The sequence below is a fragment of the Trachymyrmex septentrionalis genome, unplaced genomic scaffold (assembly GCF_001594115.1).
Source record: "Trachymyrmex septentrionalis isolate Tsep2-gDNA-1 unplaced genomic scaffold, Tsep1.0 scaffold19, whole genome shotgun sequence".
Taxonomy (NCBI): Eukaryota; Metazoa; Arthropoda; class Insecta; order Hymenoptera; family Formicidae; genus Trachymyrmex; species Trachymyrmex septentrionalis.
In genome coordinates this window covers 3165461-3188484 of record NW_017305071.1, presented here as the reverse complement: position 1 = coordinate 3188484, position 23024 = coordinate 3165461, and the positions used below count along the sequence as shown (strand labels likewise).

General features: G+C 36.9%; 1 protein-coding gene across 4 annotated transcripts in view; it reads left to right on the top strand.

Annotated features, from left to right (window-relative positions):
* The window catches only part of LOC108746840 (RNA polymerase II elongation factor Ell), a 117900-nt gene extending 98853 nt beyond the window's left edge, over positions 1-19047 (top strand). For 3 of the 4 annotated variants that reach the window (XM_018483855.1, XM_018483856.1, XM_018483858.1), the window contains 8 exons: positions 12562-12677; positions 13944-14060; positions 15826-16092; positions 16341-16411; positions 16486-16695; positions 16791-17688; positions 17841-18018; positions 18110-19047. In XM_018483855.1, coding sequence (XP_018339357.1) covers positions 12562-12677; positions 13944-14060; positions 15826-16092; positions 16341-16411; positions 16486-16695; positions 16791-17688; positions 17841-18018; positions 18110-18358 — 2106 coding nt within the window. In that variant the 3' untranslated portion in view covers positions 18359-19047. The remainder of the gene's footprint in view (positions 1-12561; positions 12678-13943; positions 14061-15825; positions 16093-16340; positions 16412-16485; positions 16696-16790; positions 17689-17840; positions 18019-18109) is intronic. The other variant, XM_018483857.1, reaches the window with a different exon arrangement.
* Positions 19048-23024: the final 3977 nt, after the last annotated feature.

Below are 23024 nucleotides of genomic sequence, written 5' to 3'. Positions count from 1 at the left end.
GAAAATAATTTACCATGAAAACAATTGTGTAGGACACTCAAACTGGTTACTAGAATGTCAAAACTTTTCATGGCTTTATTCAAGATTTCTATACAATTATTTTGAAGGTCCAACAAAATTATTTTCTGATCTGTATTTATCTACATTTTTAGATCCTCTAGCAAAATCGTTCTTTCCGTGTAAATAATATAGTTAAAATTATTTTTAATAAATAATTGTACACGAGAGTCAATTTTATTCTAAAATTTCATTGTTTATTTGATTTACAAACTTAAAACGTTTCATAACGCGTTACATAAAAATTCAGATCAGAAAAATCAGAAAAATTGTTAAAGCTTTCCTTTACATCAAGATGCACTCATTACTTTTCATCCTTTTAGAAGTAGTGGCGCCGATTAACTTTTAGCGATGTCAATTTCATAATCGTCTAAGTGTTCTTCCATTTGCAAACGAGCGAGTCTCGAAGTTTATGTAATCGACTATAAAGAGATGCGCGAAAAAAAGCAGCTGAGAGACTATTAGCTATTTATTATCGGACTTTTTATTAACCTGCAATTAGAAAATTCTGAATAACGCTGCACACGGAGGAGGGGAAAACTCCTTTCGAGTATTTCGCAATACAATTAAATATGTTGCGTCGCAACGAGAGACGAATCTTCTCTCACCGAATCGCTATAATTTCACGCACTACACCAGCATAACGACGATCATCGACGCGTAACAAACAACTTCTCTGCGAAGGCATGAATAAACTAGTGTCGCAAAGTCGAAAAACTTGGGCTGCGGCTTTAATTATGTAATTCTTCCGATGGTTGAGTGAAGCTTCTATGTAAGTGAATTATCAACCATCGTTGAGTATCAATCGAGACAAACTCAATTAGTCTTCCCACGAGTAACGAGTACATATCAAAGGAATCTATTATTCTCTTCTTTTTTTTTCCGCAAGATATCTTGCGTCTTTACAGATATCTAATGGTCAAGTATATTCGAATTATATTTGCAACGTACTTTTGCAACGGAAAAGATTCGATTATCGCAGGAGTATTTTTAGACAAGGTCATATTCTGTGCAGTTTTCATTGCAAGTTCCAAACGTGAAATGTCCTCGAGTCGAGTCTTATACTTATATTCGCAACGGGCAGTGTGGCGGATATCGCCGTCGTTTCGGAAAATCATGACGGTTGTAAAATCTCTCCAGGCGAGACGTCGTCGGCGTTGAATAATTAAAGAGGCTAACGAGCCGTCTAACCCTGGCGGAAGAGGCTCTCTGGTAACATCAGGGAGTGGGAACCAGGCGGAATTGTAACGCTTAACGATATGCCCCCTGGATTTGTCTCCGGAAGTCCCACCAGGAATGGTTTTGTTCTATCGTTTACACGAACGTTGAAAGGCGTACATCTGTATACGACGCGCGACAACTGTAAACGGATTATTTGTTGTGTTGGAAGGGAAAGCGCCCTTTCTACGGGAAAGCGCTAAAAATTGACAATGGAAAAATAGCATCGCGATCTGATATTTGTTTTACATATCGATACAGTTCAATTTATAATGTAACGTTATATTTCTTGTCGACACACACTGTACCATAAAAAATATAGTTGTCGCAAAAAAGTGACTATAAAATTATAGTAATTCGAATCGTTTATGGTAATTTCGACCATTTTCATGATTATAATAACTATAATTATGATCATTATAAATCGCCAACTTATACATTTTTTGCTAGAATTATACATATGGTTATTATTAACTAATGTTATAGCAGTTACTATAATCTTAATTATAGTAATATGTAATTATAGTTACAAATACCAAACATTTTTTTCTCAGTGTAGAAGCAATGGCGACCTGTAGAAATGGTTAAAATTAATTCAAAATTATGTACAATCTAACAATATGAATTTATAACAGTGTAAAAAAACAGATTTTTGCGAAAATCTAAAAATTTAACTCGATACAAATCTGAAAAGTAATTTTGCTGGGCTATCAAAATAATTATGTAAGACGCTCAAATCGATTGCTAAAATGTCAAAACTTTCTGCAGCATTAAAATCCCTACTTATTAATTATTTTCATGGCCCAATAAATTACTTTCGGATATGTATCTAGCTAAATTTTTAATTAGACACTCAGCAAAATTCTTTTATAAAACATTTTGTGAGTCAATATACTTTTCGTTCAGCCGATATAAGCTATAAGACGATGCGCATCTACTACATACGATATTTACGATCCATCTTGAAAACTCATGTCTTCATAAAGGTCCGCGAAAGTATTCAGTAAAGCACTTTTTGTTATCTTTCGTCCATTGTTTGATCCATTGTTTGAGATCTTTTCCGCAATTGGAGGAAGAAATTTATTCGCGTATTTATTCTTTTCAATAGGAAATAAAGGCATGCATGTAAGCGCATTTCATAAACGGATGAAGCAGTAGCCACTATTAATCGACGTAACAATATGATTTTCTGCGGTAAAAAAAAAAAAACGGTACTTCGTTAAAGTCTATCTAGTCTTCACAACGAATTTTTTTGCACGCTACCGGGTTTCGCAATCCGGCGCGGCTTTCACTTAACACAGCTTTAATTCGTGAACTTTCGAGGCACTATCAACCGCCAACAGTAGAATTTATCGCGCGTAATCACCGTCTTAAAAATGAGATACCTAGGTAATTATCGGGTTCACAACCGAACAGAAGTGTCTGAATAAACGGAGTGATATTTCACATGTTCACGTAATTCGGAAAGGAAACAGGTTTTCACTTCCTTTAGCATTATTTCAACGCCCACCCTCTTTACAACTCTGGGAATGGACACAGCTCGTAAAAATGTCCAAAAGCCCACGAACAAAAGAAACTTGGTGCCTGAAATAAATTCTCGTAATATACTATCGTACATTCTCATTTTTTTATCACTTTTGCGAGGACATCATATATGTTCGAAGAATTTACGTTCAGATTATTTTACTTTGAAAAGAAATTTCTTTCGAATTCCCGCCTAATTCTCTCCCGATTATTTCAGAAATGCGTTGAATTTATTGACATTTCGAGTTTCATCCGATTGTGCGCGACGCGAAATCGTGGCGCGCCGTTTCGCGACGATTCGTCGACGCGAAACCGGCGCAATGTTACTTTCACTTAGCGCGATTTATTTTCTGCGCCGTCGATGCGCGTGCGAATCGAACGTGCTTACCGTTCGCGGTCGGCGGAGTTAGTTAATTAACGTCACTTATACATATATGGTGTGTATGTGTGTGTGTGTATGTGTGTGTGTGTGTTCGGAAGAACGGCAGAGCAAAGAGGAGGGATTCGCTGAGAGAGAAAGGAGAAACAAAAATACGATGGTGAGGTCACCGATTGGTTCGGTTGTACCGAGGCGCACGGTGTACGCGCATCTTTTTTTTTTCTTTTTCTTTTTTTTTCTTTTTTAATTCTTATTTCCCACAGACGAAAGGGACACCGATACGATGACGTTGATGACCTTGTGCCAGATGGAGCTGCATCCTGAGCCAGGGACAGTCGGTTTCTCGGATACATCGCTTATCTTCCGTCTCATTTCTGTTTCACCATTGAGCACGTAGAGATACGGCTGCGAAAAAGCATCGGTGTATTTTCCCACCTGAGGCAACAACTGAATTGTCTCAGGTTCTTGAAACATTTCAACCTGGTGGAATCGATTTGCTGAAATTATTCTCCCCGTTTGAAGGAAAACAAATGAATAACATCTCGTCCCTCTCTCTTTCCTAATAATAGAACACGTTCAATTTTTCTGAGTGAAATGCGCGCGATAAGAAATTAATTGGGTAAAATAAAAATGCTCGAAATGGGAGGAATCAACGGCGGAGACCAGGCGCACGAAAAGAAGGATTTTGCTGAGATATTTTTAAAAAATTTAACTAGATGCAGATCTGAAAAATAATTTAGCTGGACCGTCAAAATATAATTACGTAGGCGACTTAAGCGCGATGTGAGCAGTGCTGCAAAAACTTGTGATATTCTAGCAACTAGCTTGAGTAAGAGGTAAACCGGTGATCAAAATTACGCACATCAGTGCCTGGTAATGCCCAAGTAATGTCCAAGTAGTGCCCAATTTTTTATGCCCGTTAATGCCCTAGTAATGCATAACCTCGTACCACTTATTACAGTATACCCGTAATTTTCTCAAGCGGTGCTCCAGTAATGCCCCAAATCTGTACATCGCAATGCCTTCAGCGATTTATCTCTCGAGCTAATTATTTTGATAATTCAATAAAATTAGATACTTTGAAATTTTCATCTAGTTATACGTTCTTAACGAATGCTTAGGTAAAACCGTTCTCTTCGTTTTCGGAGCTACAGATCGCCGAGAAGTTCCAATCGCTAGACAGTAAGCACCGAGATTAGAGTAGGAATACCTAATATCCCTGCAAGTGCGCGGACACGCGATACATTTGAATTATTTAAAATCGCGCACCTGGCAATCCCACACACACCCCGTACCTATGCACGAGCGTCGCTCGTGCGTTTCCAAGGTACGTGTCTAAGGTCGTCACGTGTGTTCGCCGTGATAAGCGGTATCTTAGGTCGGCCGCTTGACGCTCATCCTTTTCTAATTCGTTAATAAATTTATGGAGTGCGCATCCACTTGCCTCGACACACGCGCAGCTGCATGCCCGTCTCTCGCCCACATACACGTTTCCTTTTTTTTTTTTTCTGCGATACCCGGTTGACACCGGTTGCTCAGTGAAAGTTGCCCTCTCGCGTCCGATCGAGGATCGATTACGCCGCGGGGCCGTTGCAGCGTTGACCGGTTTGTTCTTCGTTCTTCGGAACCAAATCCGACGCTTAAGAATATATTCCAACGAAAAGATCTTAAAGCCTCTACAGATCTACAGTGTATCCTTTTCTTCTTCCTATTTCTTGCCTTTTTCCCCTCTTCGCGACTGTTTCATCGATCGCAATCGTGTTTCTCGTCACGTATTTCTTGTCTCGTCCCAAAGTCCTTCAACTTTAATCTCTACTAGACGAAATAGAAGACACAGGGTAAGAAGCAAAAAGAAACAGGAGGCAAAAAGCACATTGTACGTCAGATTTATTGGCGGAAAAAAAAAATTAATGTTGAGAGAATTAATAAAAATGTTCGACGAAAAGATCTCTGTAAAAACAGACGTAAACATATTGGGAAATATATTGAATGAATAATTTAATCTTCTCTTGAAACATTCATTATGTGAAATAAAAATTTTATTTTGTAATACTACGTAAAGGGGGGGGGACTACTTTTTACTTAATCCTTCTATCAATGCATGATTTTTCAGCTTTTTACTATTACGTGTTTCCCAAAACAAAAAGTTTTCTGCTAAAAATCTAAAAGAAAACAAGATAAAGTCTGTACAAAACTTCTTTGTTGCCCGAAGCGTTGGGTTTTTGAGGTTTTGTAACGAAATTCATATATATATTGAAATTGTACTCATGTTGACTTAAAATGAGAAGTTAGAAGGTTTACTGTTATTATCATTAAAGTATCGTCATATTTGATTTGATTATATTGAGAATTTAATAAATTTATATACACATGTAACCTGTATTGTGGCATTACATATTTGAAATTTGTACAAAAATATAAATATTCTTCTTGTTTACAATTCGATATATCTGGGGATCCATTATGCATTGACAGAAGAATTAATGAAAAAAGATTTTCGGTATTTTTGATTTTAAACGCATTGCAACGTGTTAGGGATTTCGAGGAAATCCTCTCGAAATTGTCTCTCAATGTCGGTCGCATTTTTCAAATGAAAACGCGCCATTTTATCTTTTTCCGATGACGTATGCCAGATTATTATTTACATACGTGTCAGTTGTCGACTCCATGATACGTATGACGTGCGCACTTATTTATCCGATTCTTCAAAGAACTGGACGGCGTATATCATCTCGTTCCCAGACATAACGTTCAACATAAAGAAATAAATAAGCCTATTATTAATATCCATCTTTTTGCGACGGTTGGTCCCTTGAAAGCGATACTCTGTACTTCTCTTTATCGCAAACACGCGCACGTATTTGAAAATTTGTAAATAAATAAGCTGTTGAAGCCACGCAAAAATATATTTTTCTGCTTTGGATGTTCTTCATAAATCACTGATTACGCGATTTCGATGATGGACGACGAATATAACGCGGCGAGATTACGACGAATTTAATAATAATAATAACAATAAATCAAGATTAGAATATTCCGCTCGGCGGCGTGTGTAATTTGAGAAGATAAGTCTTATTAGTAAATTTCACCGTATTTCGCGTCAGCGGCTGACCGACGATCGTAATTGCTCATAATTTTTAACATAATGCGTCTATCGTCTCTTTTTCTCTTGTCGAATTTCTTCTTATTCGATATCTCGTAAGCATTAAGCGATATCAAGGCTGTGTGAGTTTGCGTACATATTTTATATACATTATTCGGATATTCTTGTTTATAAACGATGATATTTACGCATAATTTGCAAACTCACAGACATTTCATGCCAGATGAAGCTCTCTGATCCTCCGGAATCTTGCTTGCGGTAACCAATGTCAAGTAGCGCATTCTTCGTATATTCTTATTCATAAACGATACATTGAAAGTGTATTAAATTTTAATAATTTGTTTGAATAGTACTGACTAAATGTTTGCTAGCTAAATATAAAGATATATTTACACTAAAAGAAAAATCTTAATTTTAAAGCGATATCTTTTTGTTCGTATTAAAAAAAATTATTTCTTCGGGGATTAATGAAAATTTCTTTGAAAATACAGATATTGTATTTTCAAAGAAATTTTCATTAATCCCCGAAGAAATAATTTTTTTGAATACGAGCAAAAAGATATTTCATTGAAATTAAGATTTTTTTTTTTCAGTGTACTTGGTGTATACTACAAAAACCATTAATTTGACTTGACTATCATTTTATTATTGAGCAAGTATTGATTACTGAAAGTAATGTTTATAATTTTAGCATATTATGTAAATATTGATTTACTGGAAGTAATGTTTAATTAGTACTGGTCAAATAAATATTTATTAAAATTTGCTCCATTTTTTCTCAGTATAGTTTTTACGTGAAATTTACGCGTTAATATTATAAATCGAACAATAATCTGTGCAAGATTCGTTAAAAATAATAGCAAAGAGCGATGAAGTCTGAATGAAGTACCAAATAATCTCCAAATATTTTCTGATTATTAAATAGATCAAATCCTACGATGTATTAACAGACGTTACGATTCTTTGGTGAAACTTGAATGTACTGATATTTTTTCATTTACGCTTTATACTTAATCTCGTGATTCGCTGCTTGTAAGTGTAATAATCCGGCACAACGGTAGGCGATGAGATATGACTCGATGGCGACTCATGACACGCAGGAATGTTACAAATGCAACGAGCAGCAGTTACCGTTCCGTTCGTTCCTCGTTCAGCTGCGGCCTTAAGAACCGAAATAATCCGAACCTGGCAACGCGAGTAGGTGGGCGATCTACTACTATCTGTACTATTCGTGGAAAGCCGCACTGAAATAAATCGTCGGTGATTGAAATTATTCCTCTATCGGCATTACTTGAATTGAATTGCGAAAAATGCAATTCGATATCGAGAGAGAGAGAGAGAGAGAGAGAGAGAGTGTGTAAATAAGAGGAAGAAGCAGAGGTGTTTGCACATTGTTCGATTCGTCACATCTTGTATATGCGCGGCACAAATAATCAATAGAGTATGATTTGTTTCTCAATGCTCAATGACGTTATACGTAATAATACCAAGAAACCTGATAAACTTTGATTCCGTGGATTCTCTGATTAATTTGAAATCCAGGTTTTCCTTGATACAAGGTTGATGACGTGTCTTGTTCTTTTTTTATTGTTCAAAATTATACGAGGAAGACGATTTGTCTCTTTGAAGTATTTAAAACGTTATCTACATACAGATCTGAAAATAATTTGGACCATCATAATAATTGCGTTGGAATCTCGAGCAACACCGCAGCAAGTTTTGACATTCTAGCAACCAGTCCGAACATTCTACATAGCTATTTCAATGTTCCAAACAAAATTATTTTCAAATCTGTATCTAGCTAAATTTTTAGATAGTTTAGCAAAATTGTTCTTTCCGTGTAGATGATTTGCCAACGGAATTCTCCATTAAAATTCCATTAAAACAGACTACTGGAATATGGGATAAAAAGAAGATTGTACGATATTACAGCTGTATACGTGCATTAAACTTTTCGATACGAAATGTTACGGGCTTAAACTGCTGTACAGCAATTAGAAAAATCGAACAGGTTTTATGATAATGACGAAGATTGAGGGATCGCTGTCCCCGCAGGTTCGTCTAAGGATGATAATCTCCGAGTAACTCCCCTTGATCGAGAGATCTTCGTGCGATCTCGCGAGCCTCCCATGTATTTGAACGACGGCGTGAGAATCCAAACCGGCTGGCCGATGGTCGTACTTGTACTACGACTCGCACAATGGGATCTCGCGCGAATCTCATCTTGGACGATATAGCTGTGACGAGACAGGTCCAGTCAGGCAAACAAACCAGACAGATAAACCGGCCGTCCTTCCGTGCGCGCAGTGAAATTTAAATAAGCGCTCCCGGTTACACACCCCGTCGCGGCTGTTCCCTTCACAAGACTTTCATATCGCATTCTCGTGCGATTCGACCTTTCGTTTAAGAGACGGCAACAACGACAACGACAGCGGTGTATATCCATCCTATCGGAGTAAAAGGGAGGGAGATAGCTTCGCAGAGAGCCCCTATGGCCTCGATACGCGAACGGCCCGTGAGAGAGAAGTGCTTGCCTTCCCTTCTTCGCTGCTACTTCTTAAGTAGTATTACGTACGCTAGCGTCATGTGTGTGTTGTCTCGTCACCGTCATCATTATCATTATCCACATTTCGCCTACGCATGTCGGCCTTCCCGCCACGTGGCTAGAACGTCCTTATCGATTCGTCCTGTCTTGTCATTTCGCTGCCGTTTCTCGAACTCATGATGAAAAGATATATCACAGGTGTACAGTTGTTCAAATTTTTCTAACCAATCAGAGACGGGACAAATCTAGTCAGAAATTAATCCAGTCGTTATTATGCGCAATGTTATATATACCTTGTATTCTTACATCACGTCCGAATCGGAGATTGATTCTCCTTCTTCCTTCTCTTCCTTTTTCTTCTCGTAGATTTCAAACTCAGTTGAGTCTCAGTATGATGTAATAAACTTGAGGGAGTGGACGTCAAAGGGGATAAATTTGTGTGTTTTGTTGCATAACAATACAGAAGTCCTTTCTTAAAAGGGAGCCTCGACAATGCCACTTCCAGCCTAATAGAACCCCTCAACTTCTATCAGATTAGACATCAGAGAATGTCGTTTATTTTCGAGAAAGGAAAAGATATGTGTTATATTGTTCCGATTAACGCAAATGCTAAAGAAATAGTAGACCAATCAAAAACACTTCTGATGTCCAATCACCTGTTAAAGTTCTCTAATCCAAATTATGGAGAAAATTACAATATGACATTATGTACCCGCAATTGTTGCGTTACACCGTTCGTAAAAATTATGCAAGAAAAAAGGAAAAGATATTTCGTATGCGTAATACGCGGAGAAAGGGAGGAGAGTAGAACAACGCAGGGCGAGGGAGGAATGAGAAACGAGAGTCGGAGGGGCGGTATATGCAAAGGTTGCGAAACGATCAGTTGCGCTTGATCGAGTTCGATGAAATTGATTTGCGAAAAAAGGTCACGCAGATCTCGCTTGCGTCAATCGCGGCCAATTCTACGGCAATCGTTGAGGTTTATTCATATTTACTTCTAATTATTTTGATAATCAATATCGTTGGCTTTAGGAGGAGCGCTTTCAGGACACATTTTGATACATTTTATATATTATATATATATATATTATATATACATACATAAACTTTTGAAATACTTGAAACAAGTAATTATTATTTGAATATAGTATATATTTTTCTGTGTGCACGACTTACTACATCATATTACTCTCATTATACTCAGGCTTTTAAAGACACGTATTTTTACTTCACTCGCTATACTGTCAAGATAATATTGCATTAACTCGTTTATTAAGGAAAGAATTATTTAAAGGCCATTGCATATGTATATAGTACATGCTGTTATAAATGTGAGAAACGCATGTATATGCACATATATTTTTATTATTATTTAAATACATATACATTTTGCTCTACTATACAAAATATCGTGACGTATAACGTTGGCAATGGCAAAATTGTTTCTCTTTTTCCTCTTTACAAAGATATTACATACTTTGTTGCGTACATACAAAATTGATTTATAGATAAATTGGATAATTACAAAGAGCATAAATAATAATTTACGTTTTTTCTATACTTACTTTTATATGTTGCAATAAAAACAAGATACAATTACGGCACAAGGTAAGATAAATCATACGGCAAAAACACGAAACAGTCAAAAATAGAAAGAAAAATTAACCGCAGAACAGAACGTGAATCAAATGGAACATAAACAGACTTTTAATGACAGTATGTGTACTAAGGGACGGTTTTACTGATTATATATATATATCTAATATATATATATATCTAACAACTGAACTAGATATAAATTTGAAAATAATTTTGTCGGACCGTTAAAATAATTATGTGGGATGTTCAAAACTGCTTGTTAGAATGAATAGAAATAGAATGAAACTTTTTACAGCATTGCTCTTCATGCTTGAGATACTTACGTAATTATTTTGATGGTCTAATAAAATTATCTTCTATGTACATCTAGCTTTTTTTTTTCGATATTTTAGCAAAATTGTCCTTTCCGTGTATGTGGTTGAGTCTACAAAAATAATATAAAAATAATATTTTAGATACATTACTTTAAATACGAAGTGCTACGGCCTGAATGTTAAGATGTTAAACTATTATATATATTCATTTAAATGAATTAATTTCAAAAATTATAATTGCGGTGCCGATACGGTTGTCGGACTTTTAAAGCAATCAATCTGAAATATTAATAATCCCTCCAAATTTCCCAAATTTAGTCTTAAAAAACCTAATAAATTCATTGCGAAAAATATCCCGCCTCGGGCGGGAGTCGAACTCGGATCTGTTGCAGATCCCCTGCGAGCGTCTTAGACTACCGAGGCCATTATTTCCAATCTTATTATTGTTAATAATATTTTATTATCTCTTTGGAACAATAGTATAATAGCGTGTCAAAGGGAAGATTGAACCACAGTTGAGTTCACTCTCCCGTCACCGTCGCGAAATCTGGCCCGAAAGTTATGACTCGCTGCCCTTTGCACTTTGCGCTTAGCGCGGCTCCACATCGATCCGAGATCGCTCGAATTCCTTTATAATCTGACGGCGTCATCGAAATGCCACCGTCGTGCTACCGGCGACAATCCGATTAGGATCTGTTTACTTCTAGACGCGCGCTCCGGCTCGCCGGCATTATCTTCTCCTCGGTCTAATTCAATGTCGGACGATAATCGGTAGTCGTCGGGGACAGCCATCCGCGATTACGCGAATTACGCGCTAATTCCGCAAACGGCGACACGCTTCGCGCTCCCATCGCCGCAAATGTTCTCGTTTCGCAACGTCGATCGCGGATCGATTTCGTGCCCAATGCACATGCAGCGAGCGAGAGAGGAGCGCAAACGAGCCGAGACTTGTCGCTCGATATAAATGACGTTATCGCGAATATATTATACTTTGACGGTGTTCGGTCCATATAATTTAATATAAAACGCATAAATGTCATCGGTTCGCTTATGCGGCGGTAAACAAATCGCACCCTTGTCATTTTACTATCTACTAATCTCACATTAATATTTGGCGACGTTTGCACCAGTCTTAATTTATTTAACCCGTAACTGGAACACATCTGGTGGATCCTGGTGATCCTGGAAGTTTTCCTAATTTTTTTCAATAGTAACGATTTGACGTAATTTTGTATATCGCAATGTTATTTTTTACAATTTTAAACTTGAAAGATTAATAAAGATAAAACCAACAACAAAAAGGCTCCCATATATTCCTCAACGTCAGAAAATATATGTTTCTATTACGAATTAAATCTATATTGGCGTTTAAGTATCGCAACATTATTGTACTTTATTGATTCGAATACATGCTGAAAAATTAGGGAAAATGCCCATATGAATATTTTATCTAGTTAAACGATTCGAGTGGAATTAAATTTAAAAGTACACGTTGAAAACATTATTGTTCTCGTAAAACTTTCTTTAGTTTATGTGAGAAACAAAGAGAGAAGTGAGTGAAATTGACGAACAGTGAGACAGACATTAAATAGATAGCTGAACAGATACATAGGTGAACTTCATGTATTATATATGGCGGCTATATATCTGCAGCTATAAGAGAAAAAAAGATATAAAAAAGAGAGATATACAGCAGATCCTCTCCATGCGGAGACGCTATTCGTACGGATACACCGCCGCATAGGTCGCCGTTTTGTTTAATTTAATGCGATCTTATTAAGAGAACGACAACTAACATGCACGCTCTGCGTTCTGATTTCAGCGTCTCAGCATTCCATCCATCAACGGAGTGGCCAGATTCACCTTCAGCATCTCCAGCAGCCAGGACATGGAGGGTTCCCAGGGTGGTTTCGAGCTCGCTCAACAGACCGGCCCTAAGTACGTATTGATTATTACGGTATAACGAGAGAGCTTGCGAGATATTTTATGTATTACGCTCGTACGCTCAGCGTATCGACATGAAAATATATATCTGAATACGAGAGAAACTCTCGAAGCTGAGAGAGAAGCCGCGAGGTAAATCGCTTTACGTCTATTATTTATTAACCAGACGATTTTATTCCTCGATGTTATTATATTTTGTACAGCCGTTCGAAGGAAAGCTAGATAGATAGACAAGTAGACAAATTTTATTTTATGTATGCCACAGCGGCTATCAGATTCGCTATATAACTACAGAGAGAAATTAATGTCTCGGTGAATGGACTCGGTGCGCGATACGGTAATTTCGAGTAATCTTCCATCGTAAGCGCCGTAACGTAATCCGCAATCTAAATCGAGCGACGTAAAAACTTTGGAGCATCCTTGAGCAGGTGGTTTTATCGCGGCAACTTGACACACTAAAGCGCTGTTAGTGAGCTAGCAGGTGTCGACTACTGGCGACTACACTCGTCGCGGACGGTTATGCTTGCGTCAGCAGAACCGATTCAGTAATACTTGCTACTGGTGCTTACCGCGTATCCGACGATACGATCCGGTGATTTGACTTGAATTGATGTTAAAAACGTAACATGGCGATGATAAATTGAGCTTCGATTTGCTCGTTGATTCATTTCTGATTGCTTTACTTGATTTTCCGAGCAACAATAAACCGATATGTTATATACGCGTATAGTTCGCGTATAAATATATGACATAATGTATCGTATAAAGGCATATAAATTATACATAACGTATCATCAATAAATACAATAACGATAATAATAATAACTAGTAATAACCTACTAATAATACTTTGGCAAAATCAAGAGACGCGTCTCTTCTGTTTATATATTTTTATACCTTACACTGAAAGAATAATTTTGCTGACATAGTAAAAATTTTGTTAGATACAGATTTGAAAATAATTTTGTTGGAGCATCAAAAAATAATTTGTTCTATAAGCAACTCAAACAAGTTGCTTATAGAATATGAAAACGCATTGCTCGTTACACTTAAATTTTATAATTCTATTTTCTCTCTGTATATTTAGCTAAAAGATACTTTCAAATTCGATCTTTCCTGTGTACTCTGGTTCATTAATTTAATATTAAAAGATACGGGTTGAATCGCTTGAAGAATTGCCTCTTATCCTGATTCTTGTCATTTTCTTATTATTTTTTTCTTTTTATCTTCTCATTATCTTCTCGCTCTTCTTTCTCGTAGAAGCCTCGAGAGCCTCGGCGCTATACCGTACAAGATGCGGATACAAGCAAACGATGACGTTTACGAGACCACCAGGCACAGAATGGCGGTCGTCGAGGAGAATAACAAGAACAAATGGTAAGGATACTCCCTTGAGGAGTGGGACATACAGCCGTCGACGACCGTTCGATCCTCCGGGCGAAGGATCTCTCTTCCTTTTGGAAAGACGCGACCGCTTTCCTTTCTTTCCATTTTCAGGACTTTCCTCCGCGAAGCGCCGCGGAATCGTAAATAATCCTTGCTTCGTGGTCTTTTACTCTTACAAACTTTCGCCCGTAGATACGGTCTCCTAACGGATGTTCGTGCGATTCACGAAGGAATTTACGAGGTAGCCTCGTGCGCGCATACGATCCCTGCGATATCGTGAGAATTTGTAGAATATCGCCCGAGGATGTACTTTTAGTTGACGGACATACCTTGAATAATAGCACGTTGTCGCACATGGGTGGGGTTTACGTTATCTATAAATATTCCGGGATTTTTTAAATATATTCGAAGACACGTATAGAAGATACAGATTTCGCAGAGTTGAACGTTCGCATCCATTGACAGAATAAATGATGCTCATATATAACAATAAATATCTATATCGATGTGTTGCACGCTTAAAAAATATCGTTTATTAAAATTATCAAAATGTCTTATTGTACAGAAAATACGGATGTTCGTTTATTCAAATTTTTGCAAACAAATGGATTTTTAAGATTCTCACATGTAATAACTAATAAGGCTTCGCATTTCCGTATGACTCTGTATCATCGACTATATAAGAAGTTTCCTATTTCGTGGAATGTTTCCTCTTCTTCAGGTGATGCTATATTTAGCGACATACAATCATAACAATGCTATCTGTCGCGGTATTACGAGACTCATTCATTCAATTTCGGACCAGTCACCTTTTATCCTTCGCTACATAAATATACAAGACAATATCCGTAATTTTGTCCAACTCCTGTTGCCTTTCCATTCGATTTAGCCTATTCTGAGGCTGCTATTATTCCATTTCTAAACCGCCCACAGCTAATTTGTTTAGTCGTCACGGCCAAGGCTAAGAGCGCCTCACAAGTGCGATTTCATCACGCCTGAACCCTTTTCCGTCTCTCTTCACCGTTGCAGTGCCTCTATCATGGCGTACGCTTACGCGCCGTTTACGTCAAAGAAAAAATTGCATAGTCAGACAATCGATCGGACCCCTATGTCAGTGATGTTGCAAATTGTATTAATTGTATGAATAAAAGCGTAGCTCGTCGCGCGAAGACCGTTTCGTACGTAAATATACGGGAAATGAGAGAGATTTGCCGTTACGAATATGTCATCCTTGCCGAAATGACTTGACGAAATAAATTATGCTATTATATTATATTTCCTCTAAGTAAATATATTAGAAATATGTAACTTTTTTATACCAATATTTTTAGATAAGTTAAAATAAGAACATAAATGTTTTTATCTTCATAAAACTTTTCATCTTCTTTTTTTTATCGTTTTTTTTTCTTTGTTAAAAAATTATTAAAGTTATTTTTTCCAATTTTTTAACATTACTTAATTAAATAACATATAATATATTAGGATATCATATCTTTTCACAGGGTTGGAAGTTATTTTATAAGTTATTTCTAAGTTACTTTTTAGATTACTTTATATGTTTGTTATTGAAATTGAGTAATACAAAAAGTAATACAAAATTGAAGCAAAATGATAAAATATAACATAAAAAATAAAATACTCGAACTAATTGTACTTAATTTCCATAATAAAAAGTAAATTATAAGGTAACTTGTGAGGCAACTTTTCTAGCCCTGCATTTTCATTTATTTCAATGGAAATTATGTTGCTCTTTCAGCACGAGGGTGATAAAGGCGAACGGTCCAGATATCGGACGCAAGGTGAAAGTGAAAGGAACCGGAAGAACAATACCTCCTCCGTCATCGTATGCAAGGCATCGGGAATCTACGATGAGCATTCCAACTTCCGGCAATAGTCAGCCCAAAGCCTCAATCAACAAGCCGATCGCTAATAGTAGTAGTAATAGTAATAGTAGTAACCATCTATCGGCGGCTCACAATCAGGAGAAAAAACCAGTTTCTGACATTATGCGCAGGCCACTTAAGTAAGTGTCTCGATATAAGAGCATGAGAATAAGTCATGCTCTGATAAAAGATAAACAAAGACAGAGAAAGTAAACATAGCTATAATCTTCCGCAGATTAATGCGAGCCATAATTTTCTGTAGATTAATGAGACGAAAGCTAATCAAATTGGATGCTCAATGCACAAATTACTAGGGAAATTTATTAAAAGTTGATATCTCTTTTTGAAAAAGATTTTAATGCAGTTTGAATTTGTTTCTGTGCAATAGGGAAAGACTTATCCATCTTCTTGCTTTGAGACCCTACAAAAAGCCCGAGCTTTACGAACGCATCAAAAAAGGTAAAATAAGATTTGAATGTTTTCAATTTCTCGGAATAGTCGACAATATTAACATATATGTCGACGAATTCCAGAGGGTTTGAGAGAACGAGAGCGACCCATCATGCAGACGCTTCTAAAGCAAGTAGCTTACATGCGTGACAACACGTATCACCTGTACAGGCACATCTGGAATGATGTGCTGGAGGATTGGCCTTTCTACACCGAGCAAGAAAGGACAATGTTGAGGAGGCGGAAACCTCAAAACCTTACTCCACCCGGCTCGAGCGACGGCGGTTCCAGCGGTACGTGTACTAATCGCTCTATCAACGTTTTTACATATATAAATACAAAACTTTATTTTTAATAACACATCTTTTGTACATGTTTACACTCTTAGGCAGTGGTCAGTCGCCCAATTCCATTCATGCGGGTTCACCGCCGGCGATCACGGCACCTCCGCCCAATTTGGTTAGCAACAAGAGACCAGGATACTATCAGGGTAACGACGGACTACCAACGAAGAAGCCGCGGATATCGCATTATAAGAAACCCGAACCTATCTCCTTCATCCCTGCTGGCGAAAGGCTATCAGGCAGCAGCAGTTATAATAATAATAACAGTGGTGTTAGTGCAACCGCTGGTGGCGACCGTATCGTCGATCGTACCACTAGCGTTAATAGTGGTTGTGGTAACAGCAATAGTGGTGATGGTAGTAATAGTAACAACGGCGGTAGCGGTTTCGACGGTTGGGAAACGAGGCGGCAATTGCAGAGTGAACGCAGCAGCAGCAACCGCGTCGATTACCGGGCCGAAAGGACAGCAAACAGCAGTTTGTACTACGGGGTACTGGAAAGGACAGCAAACAGCAGTGATGTACTACGGGGTACTGGAAACGTCTATAGTGAAGTCTCCGCTATCACCGCAGTTCCAAACGACTCCAATCGATCATCGTGCTTGACACCGTTGTCGCCTGATGATAGTGAAAGGGGCAACCATCATCCGAATGGAGATAGACACGACGGCGGTGTCATTATAGCCAATGAAATTGCGAGCAACGTGATTGAACACACCGACAGGAGAGACAGGAGCGATAGGAGTCGAGGCGCGAGAGAAGAGAGAAACAGAGAGAGGGAATTCAGGAATAGGAGTAGTACCACCAGTTATGCAGGTATCTACGGTGAAACCTCTAGCGCTCCTACTTATGCCGATAATGCCATTGGCACCACTGCGATCTCGCTGCCGACTGATGGATTCGAAAGGTTGGGAAGTACCGGGCAATATGTCGACTATCGCACGTGAGTATATTAGCTACGTTATCGATTATTACTAATTTACGGAAGTAGTTTTAAATGATAACGAAAAACGATGTTTTTTTCATAGATTGTTACAAGTTAATTTAATGTAACTTGTTGATTGATACAATATTTATGTAAATTCATTTGTCCAGGGAATATACAACAATAAGCAACCCGGAGCAGAAAAGGCGTTACAAAGAAGAGTTCAACGCGAACTATGATGAATATCGTAGGTTGCACTCTCAAGTACTCGTAACCGCAAATCGCTTCACGCATTTGTATACACTATTGCAAGATCAAAAGAAATCGGGCAACATGATCGAGAGTGAGGTATATATCGTAGTTTTCTATCATAAATGATCCGATTGCGTTTATCGAACAAACAGACAAGATCATATGGTGGTGTTTTTTCTGGTTTCAGGAAACTAAAGAACAGATATATCGCGAGTACAAAGAGACGAAACAGAATCCAGTATACCAGCAGATGAAGGAACGGTTTGACTATCTGCACAATAAGCTGAGCCATATAAAACGACTGATCTTAGAATATGACAGTGAGAACGCCGCCGGCAGAATGCCGATTCCGAATACCACTGATAACGGTATAATTAGTAACTCCATGAACATCGGCAGCAACAACATCGGGGGTATTGATCATCGGCATTACTGACATAAACTGAAAAGACCGCCTCTTATTCCTCCCCTCTTCCTCGATACTGTCAACGTTGCCGTAGAATCTGCATTTTCTCGGCATGTTCTAAGGCTGATCTTTCACGGTCCATATGATTCCTGTGTTCTATCACCGGAAAATCAAGTGACTCGAAATGGCTCGATGCAAGATTTCGTGTACAATATTTGTCATAAAGCATCTTGCAATGATAAATATACATCGTACGCGAAATACTCTTCCTGCAAATCTTCCCCACGTCTCCGTTGCAAGAGTCGTCGATTGCGACAATTTCCACGACGGCGACGATCTCGGCGACTCTCGTCATCACGGTAAGGTTCGCGCGCATCAACTTCGATCAATACTAAATACTTGCATGAAGGCTGTTGACAATCGAGTACATTCAAGAGATAGATATCTATTCGGAATAGAAAAATGGAAATAAGGGCATTCTGATGATCAGCGAACATAAAATTGTGCGGGAACGTACGGAGATTTAAAGCTGGTCCTGTAACGACTGAGGAAGACATTGTAGAAAATCGAAGAGAGAAGAGGCGCAACGGAAAAGAAGTAGTTAAACTCTGTAATAAGTTACTTACCGTGCGCACGTCCAAGTGTGTCGTCCACTTTAAGAGTACGTAAATAAAAAAAAGAAAAAAAAATGATATGATTGTGAGAAGAGGGTCCAAGAGCTAATAAGGCTTACCGCGTGCCACGTCCGGGTTTCTTTTTGTCCACCGGAAGGAGGAAAGAAAACTGGCTCGCAAAACACTTATAACATATACATGCATACTCTTTATCCATGAGCTGGCACGAATCTCGCTCGCGATTCGTGCGTTGCTCATCGCAACTTGAGAAAGGGCTTGAAAAAAAAAAAGAAAATCGGGTTACCTTCCTATATGTGAGAGAGAGATCATAGTACTTCGTGAATTTAAGATTCTTTGTTACTTCTTCGTTCTTTTTTACCTTCGCTGATATGTTCTATGATAATGTATTGATTATCTGATAGGTATGGTCGGTTGACAAGAAAAAAAAACGAGACGATAAACAGCCTTAAGGGAAAAGAAAAGAAAAGCGAAAGAAATTTAATGATCACGTAAATGAACAACTCAAGCAAGTAAAATTGTATATAATTTTAACTATTTTTTAAGTTACGTAAACTAGTGAATTTTTTAGAGGTCAAATCACTTTGATTTTATAACGGTTTTGATTATAAAAAGATATGGTATATACAATACGTTGTGCAAGTTTTTCTATTTTTAAATTTTAATTATTGATGAGGAATGAAGAAAGAAGCGTCCGGCATAGTGTTTTTCCGTAAAAAAGAAAAATGTTTAGAAAAGAATTAATACGAAACATATAGTTTTTATAATAATTATCAATCATCATTAATAATTACTAAACGACAATATCATATGTTGTGTACAGTATTTACAATAATTAATGTAAACAAAATACTTTTGTTTAATTATTATTATTAACAATTATATTGTAACTATTAATATTATTCATAATTATTGCTCTATTGTTGTTATATTATTCAAATGAAAAAGATGATATCAAGTACATTGGAATAGGATTTTTGAATGGTTTAATCTTTTTGATTGGTTTTGCATGGAAATCCACGGTGCCAAATTTTTTAATATTTTCTTTGCCTAATCTGTTATACTTGGGATATCATTAAATTGTTCATTCACACAAATATTGTGCAAATAGATTACATATCCGATATATTATCTAATGAATTTGTTATATTTTACATGTAGATGTGTATCACAACAAACAAAAATTTCAAAATTTGTGTAATATATATACATTAGTATTCTTTCGAAATTTAGCGTTTTACTATTTTTTTTATTTACAGGCTCTATAAAAGTTAGCTAAAACGCCTGACAGTTTTTAGGGATTGAACGACTTAACGTTACATTTTAAATGATAAACTCGCGACTTTCTCCGCACAATCCTAGTCTTTTTATTGCTCATTAACACATTGTTTTACGACTGCGAATAATTTGCTCGAAGCCATCCGTAGCCATGGATATAGAGAAAAGAGGGACACGTTTGTGAGGTATATAAAATGCTCTTGCAAAAAGTTTTAGATGTAAAAATGATCTTCTGAATATTTTAACGAATTAATCATATGTTTTTTCTTCGCAAAAATTTTATATTCGCGTTCGCGATCTTTTTTCCTCGTATTATGTTCCTGAGCACACACTCATAGAATTATTGGATCTGATGTTATTAAATTTAAACAACTTACGATCAGCAATAGAACAGTTTAGAATATCGTTTAACAAGTTACGTTTCTTTCTCTCTTTCTCTTTCTCTCTCTTTCTCTCTCTGATACATATAGTATACGTTCAGTGAAACATGCAATAATTACATTATTATCTAATGTTGTTAGTTGAGTTCACGAGACAACTGCTTGAATATTAGACAATTCCGGGTTGTTTATCGATTTCTCTTTGTTTTATAACATCTAGTTATTTATAATGGATTAATATATATATATATATACATATATATACATATAATGAAAATGTTAAAAAATTCATTGTTATTGAATGAACTTTTTATTACAAAACAGCGATATAGTAGAATTTCTCTTATAGTTGTGCAATACGATGCATTGCGAAAGTCATTGTAGATATAAATAATCTCATGTAATGTTACAATGTGCATTGCACCATGCGAACTCTTTTTAAGAACGCGTAATGTATGAGAAATGATATTTCTGTTAGAGTCTTTACGCAAAATGTTGGAAAAATGTTATATTTGAAGAAGAGAGGAAACTTTGCCCTAATTGAACATATGGCACAGCGTTGAGCAAGTAAACTGTTCTGATAAAACATTTTCAATTATTTATATGTACATATATTGCAGACATTTGAGCGTAAATTTGAATTAGTTATTGAAATTTTTATTGGCCTTATTTAAAAACGAAGGAGTCAGTTAAATCATTATATATATATTCGTGATTATAAATATTTTTATTCTCCTACTCAAGTCCTTTGTATTAAGAAAATATGATTTAAAAAATATAATAAAATATTGATATTAGCATTTTTTTTATTTATGCTATCTATTTTCATAACGAATACAACATATTTATCAGCTCAGACTTCAATGCTTCTCTCTAATAACGCTGTACCATACAGAAGTTCGACAGGTGCATAAAATGCCTCGGTAAAGACTCGCGATCGAGTATTGAGCGTTTTTTTTTTTTTTCAGGTCTGTAGTTACCACGTTATACCAGTCAGTGCCCTTTGTAAATTGTACTACTTGTAAATAATGTTCGCTACGATTACGTTGTAAATCAGTAGGCGGTGTTCTTCGTTAGAGTTATGAGTTATTACGTGAGCTTCAGCAAGCACGTTCGATTAAACACTCTCGTCCTCCGTCGACCGACCAATCGATCGTCTTAACAACCCGGCCGAGAAAGAATGTAAAACAGTGCCAAAGAAACTGAACCGAAACGATGTTCAAATAGTAAGAAGTACGGTAATATCAATCGCAATATGTGTAACACACGCGGCTTAACTTAAACATAACAGGCCGGTTTCTTTCGCGATCGTCACCGCCCTTAACTCGAAACGACACAGTGTTGCCCAAGTAAATGCATTCTTGTGAAAGTAAGTGCTCTTAATGCCGCGCTTAGCGTTTAATCTTCGCACCTTAATTATTGTTCTGTTATCGTTTCGCGAGAAAAGACGTTATTAGTAGTGATCACTGTTTCCTAAGGCCAGTATTTATAGTCGATTCTTATATCTAAAATCGTCTTTAGTATAATCTTAAAATATCATAAGCCAATCACAGAACTTTATCAGAATTGCCATAAAACTGGAAATCAGAGAAATATCATTTCAGGAGTTCAAGAAAGCTTTGTCATGGAAATTGAAAACGGTCAAGCAAATCAGAGAAAAGTCAGGGAATTTTGCAAAATTTTTTAGAAAATTAAAATTCTAAGCTTTAAAGAAATGTAATGTGTATACATTACGCAGTTTTAGAATACTGCCAATTTAACAATTATTTAACAATTAAACGAGAGAAGTGTCAACAATTAATAGCAATTTACATTGCTTAAATTACTCATAATAAAATGTTTGACGGTTTCCAAATCGGAGCAAAAAATTATTTAATGAAATTTTGATTGAAAATCAGGGAGAAATTATGGAATTTTAAGAAGAGGAATTTATGACAACTCTGCTATGAGTATCTTAAGACGTTACTATTTAAGACGATCTTAAAGTAAGAATGGGTTATAAATACCAACTTAAATGAATGAAAAGGCATTATTCTCTCTCAATCGTTTCGATAGAGCGAGCAAAATACGCGTGATACGTTCGCAGTTTATAAACGGATACGTTCGGAGTGTATAAACACACATTTCATACAGAAGTGTCTCGCACAAACGAAAGAGTATATGCTTGCTCCGCGGAAGAGAATCAAAACTTCAAAGCTAGGAAATACTCTCCTTTCCGTTAATTGCGGGGGAGCAGGGGGGAATCATTGATTCTGTTGGAGGAGAAACTTTCCTCGAGTAGCCAATCTCGGTTGACAGCATTATTCCTCTTTGATAATTTAGATTGAAGCTCCACTTCGTAAGATATAACGTCCACGATGTTTGTTCGATAGATAGGAGGTCGGTGCGCGACGCTTCGAGCGAAAG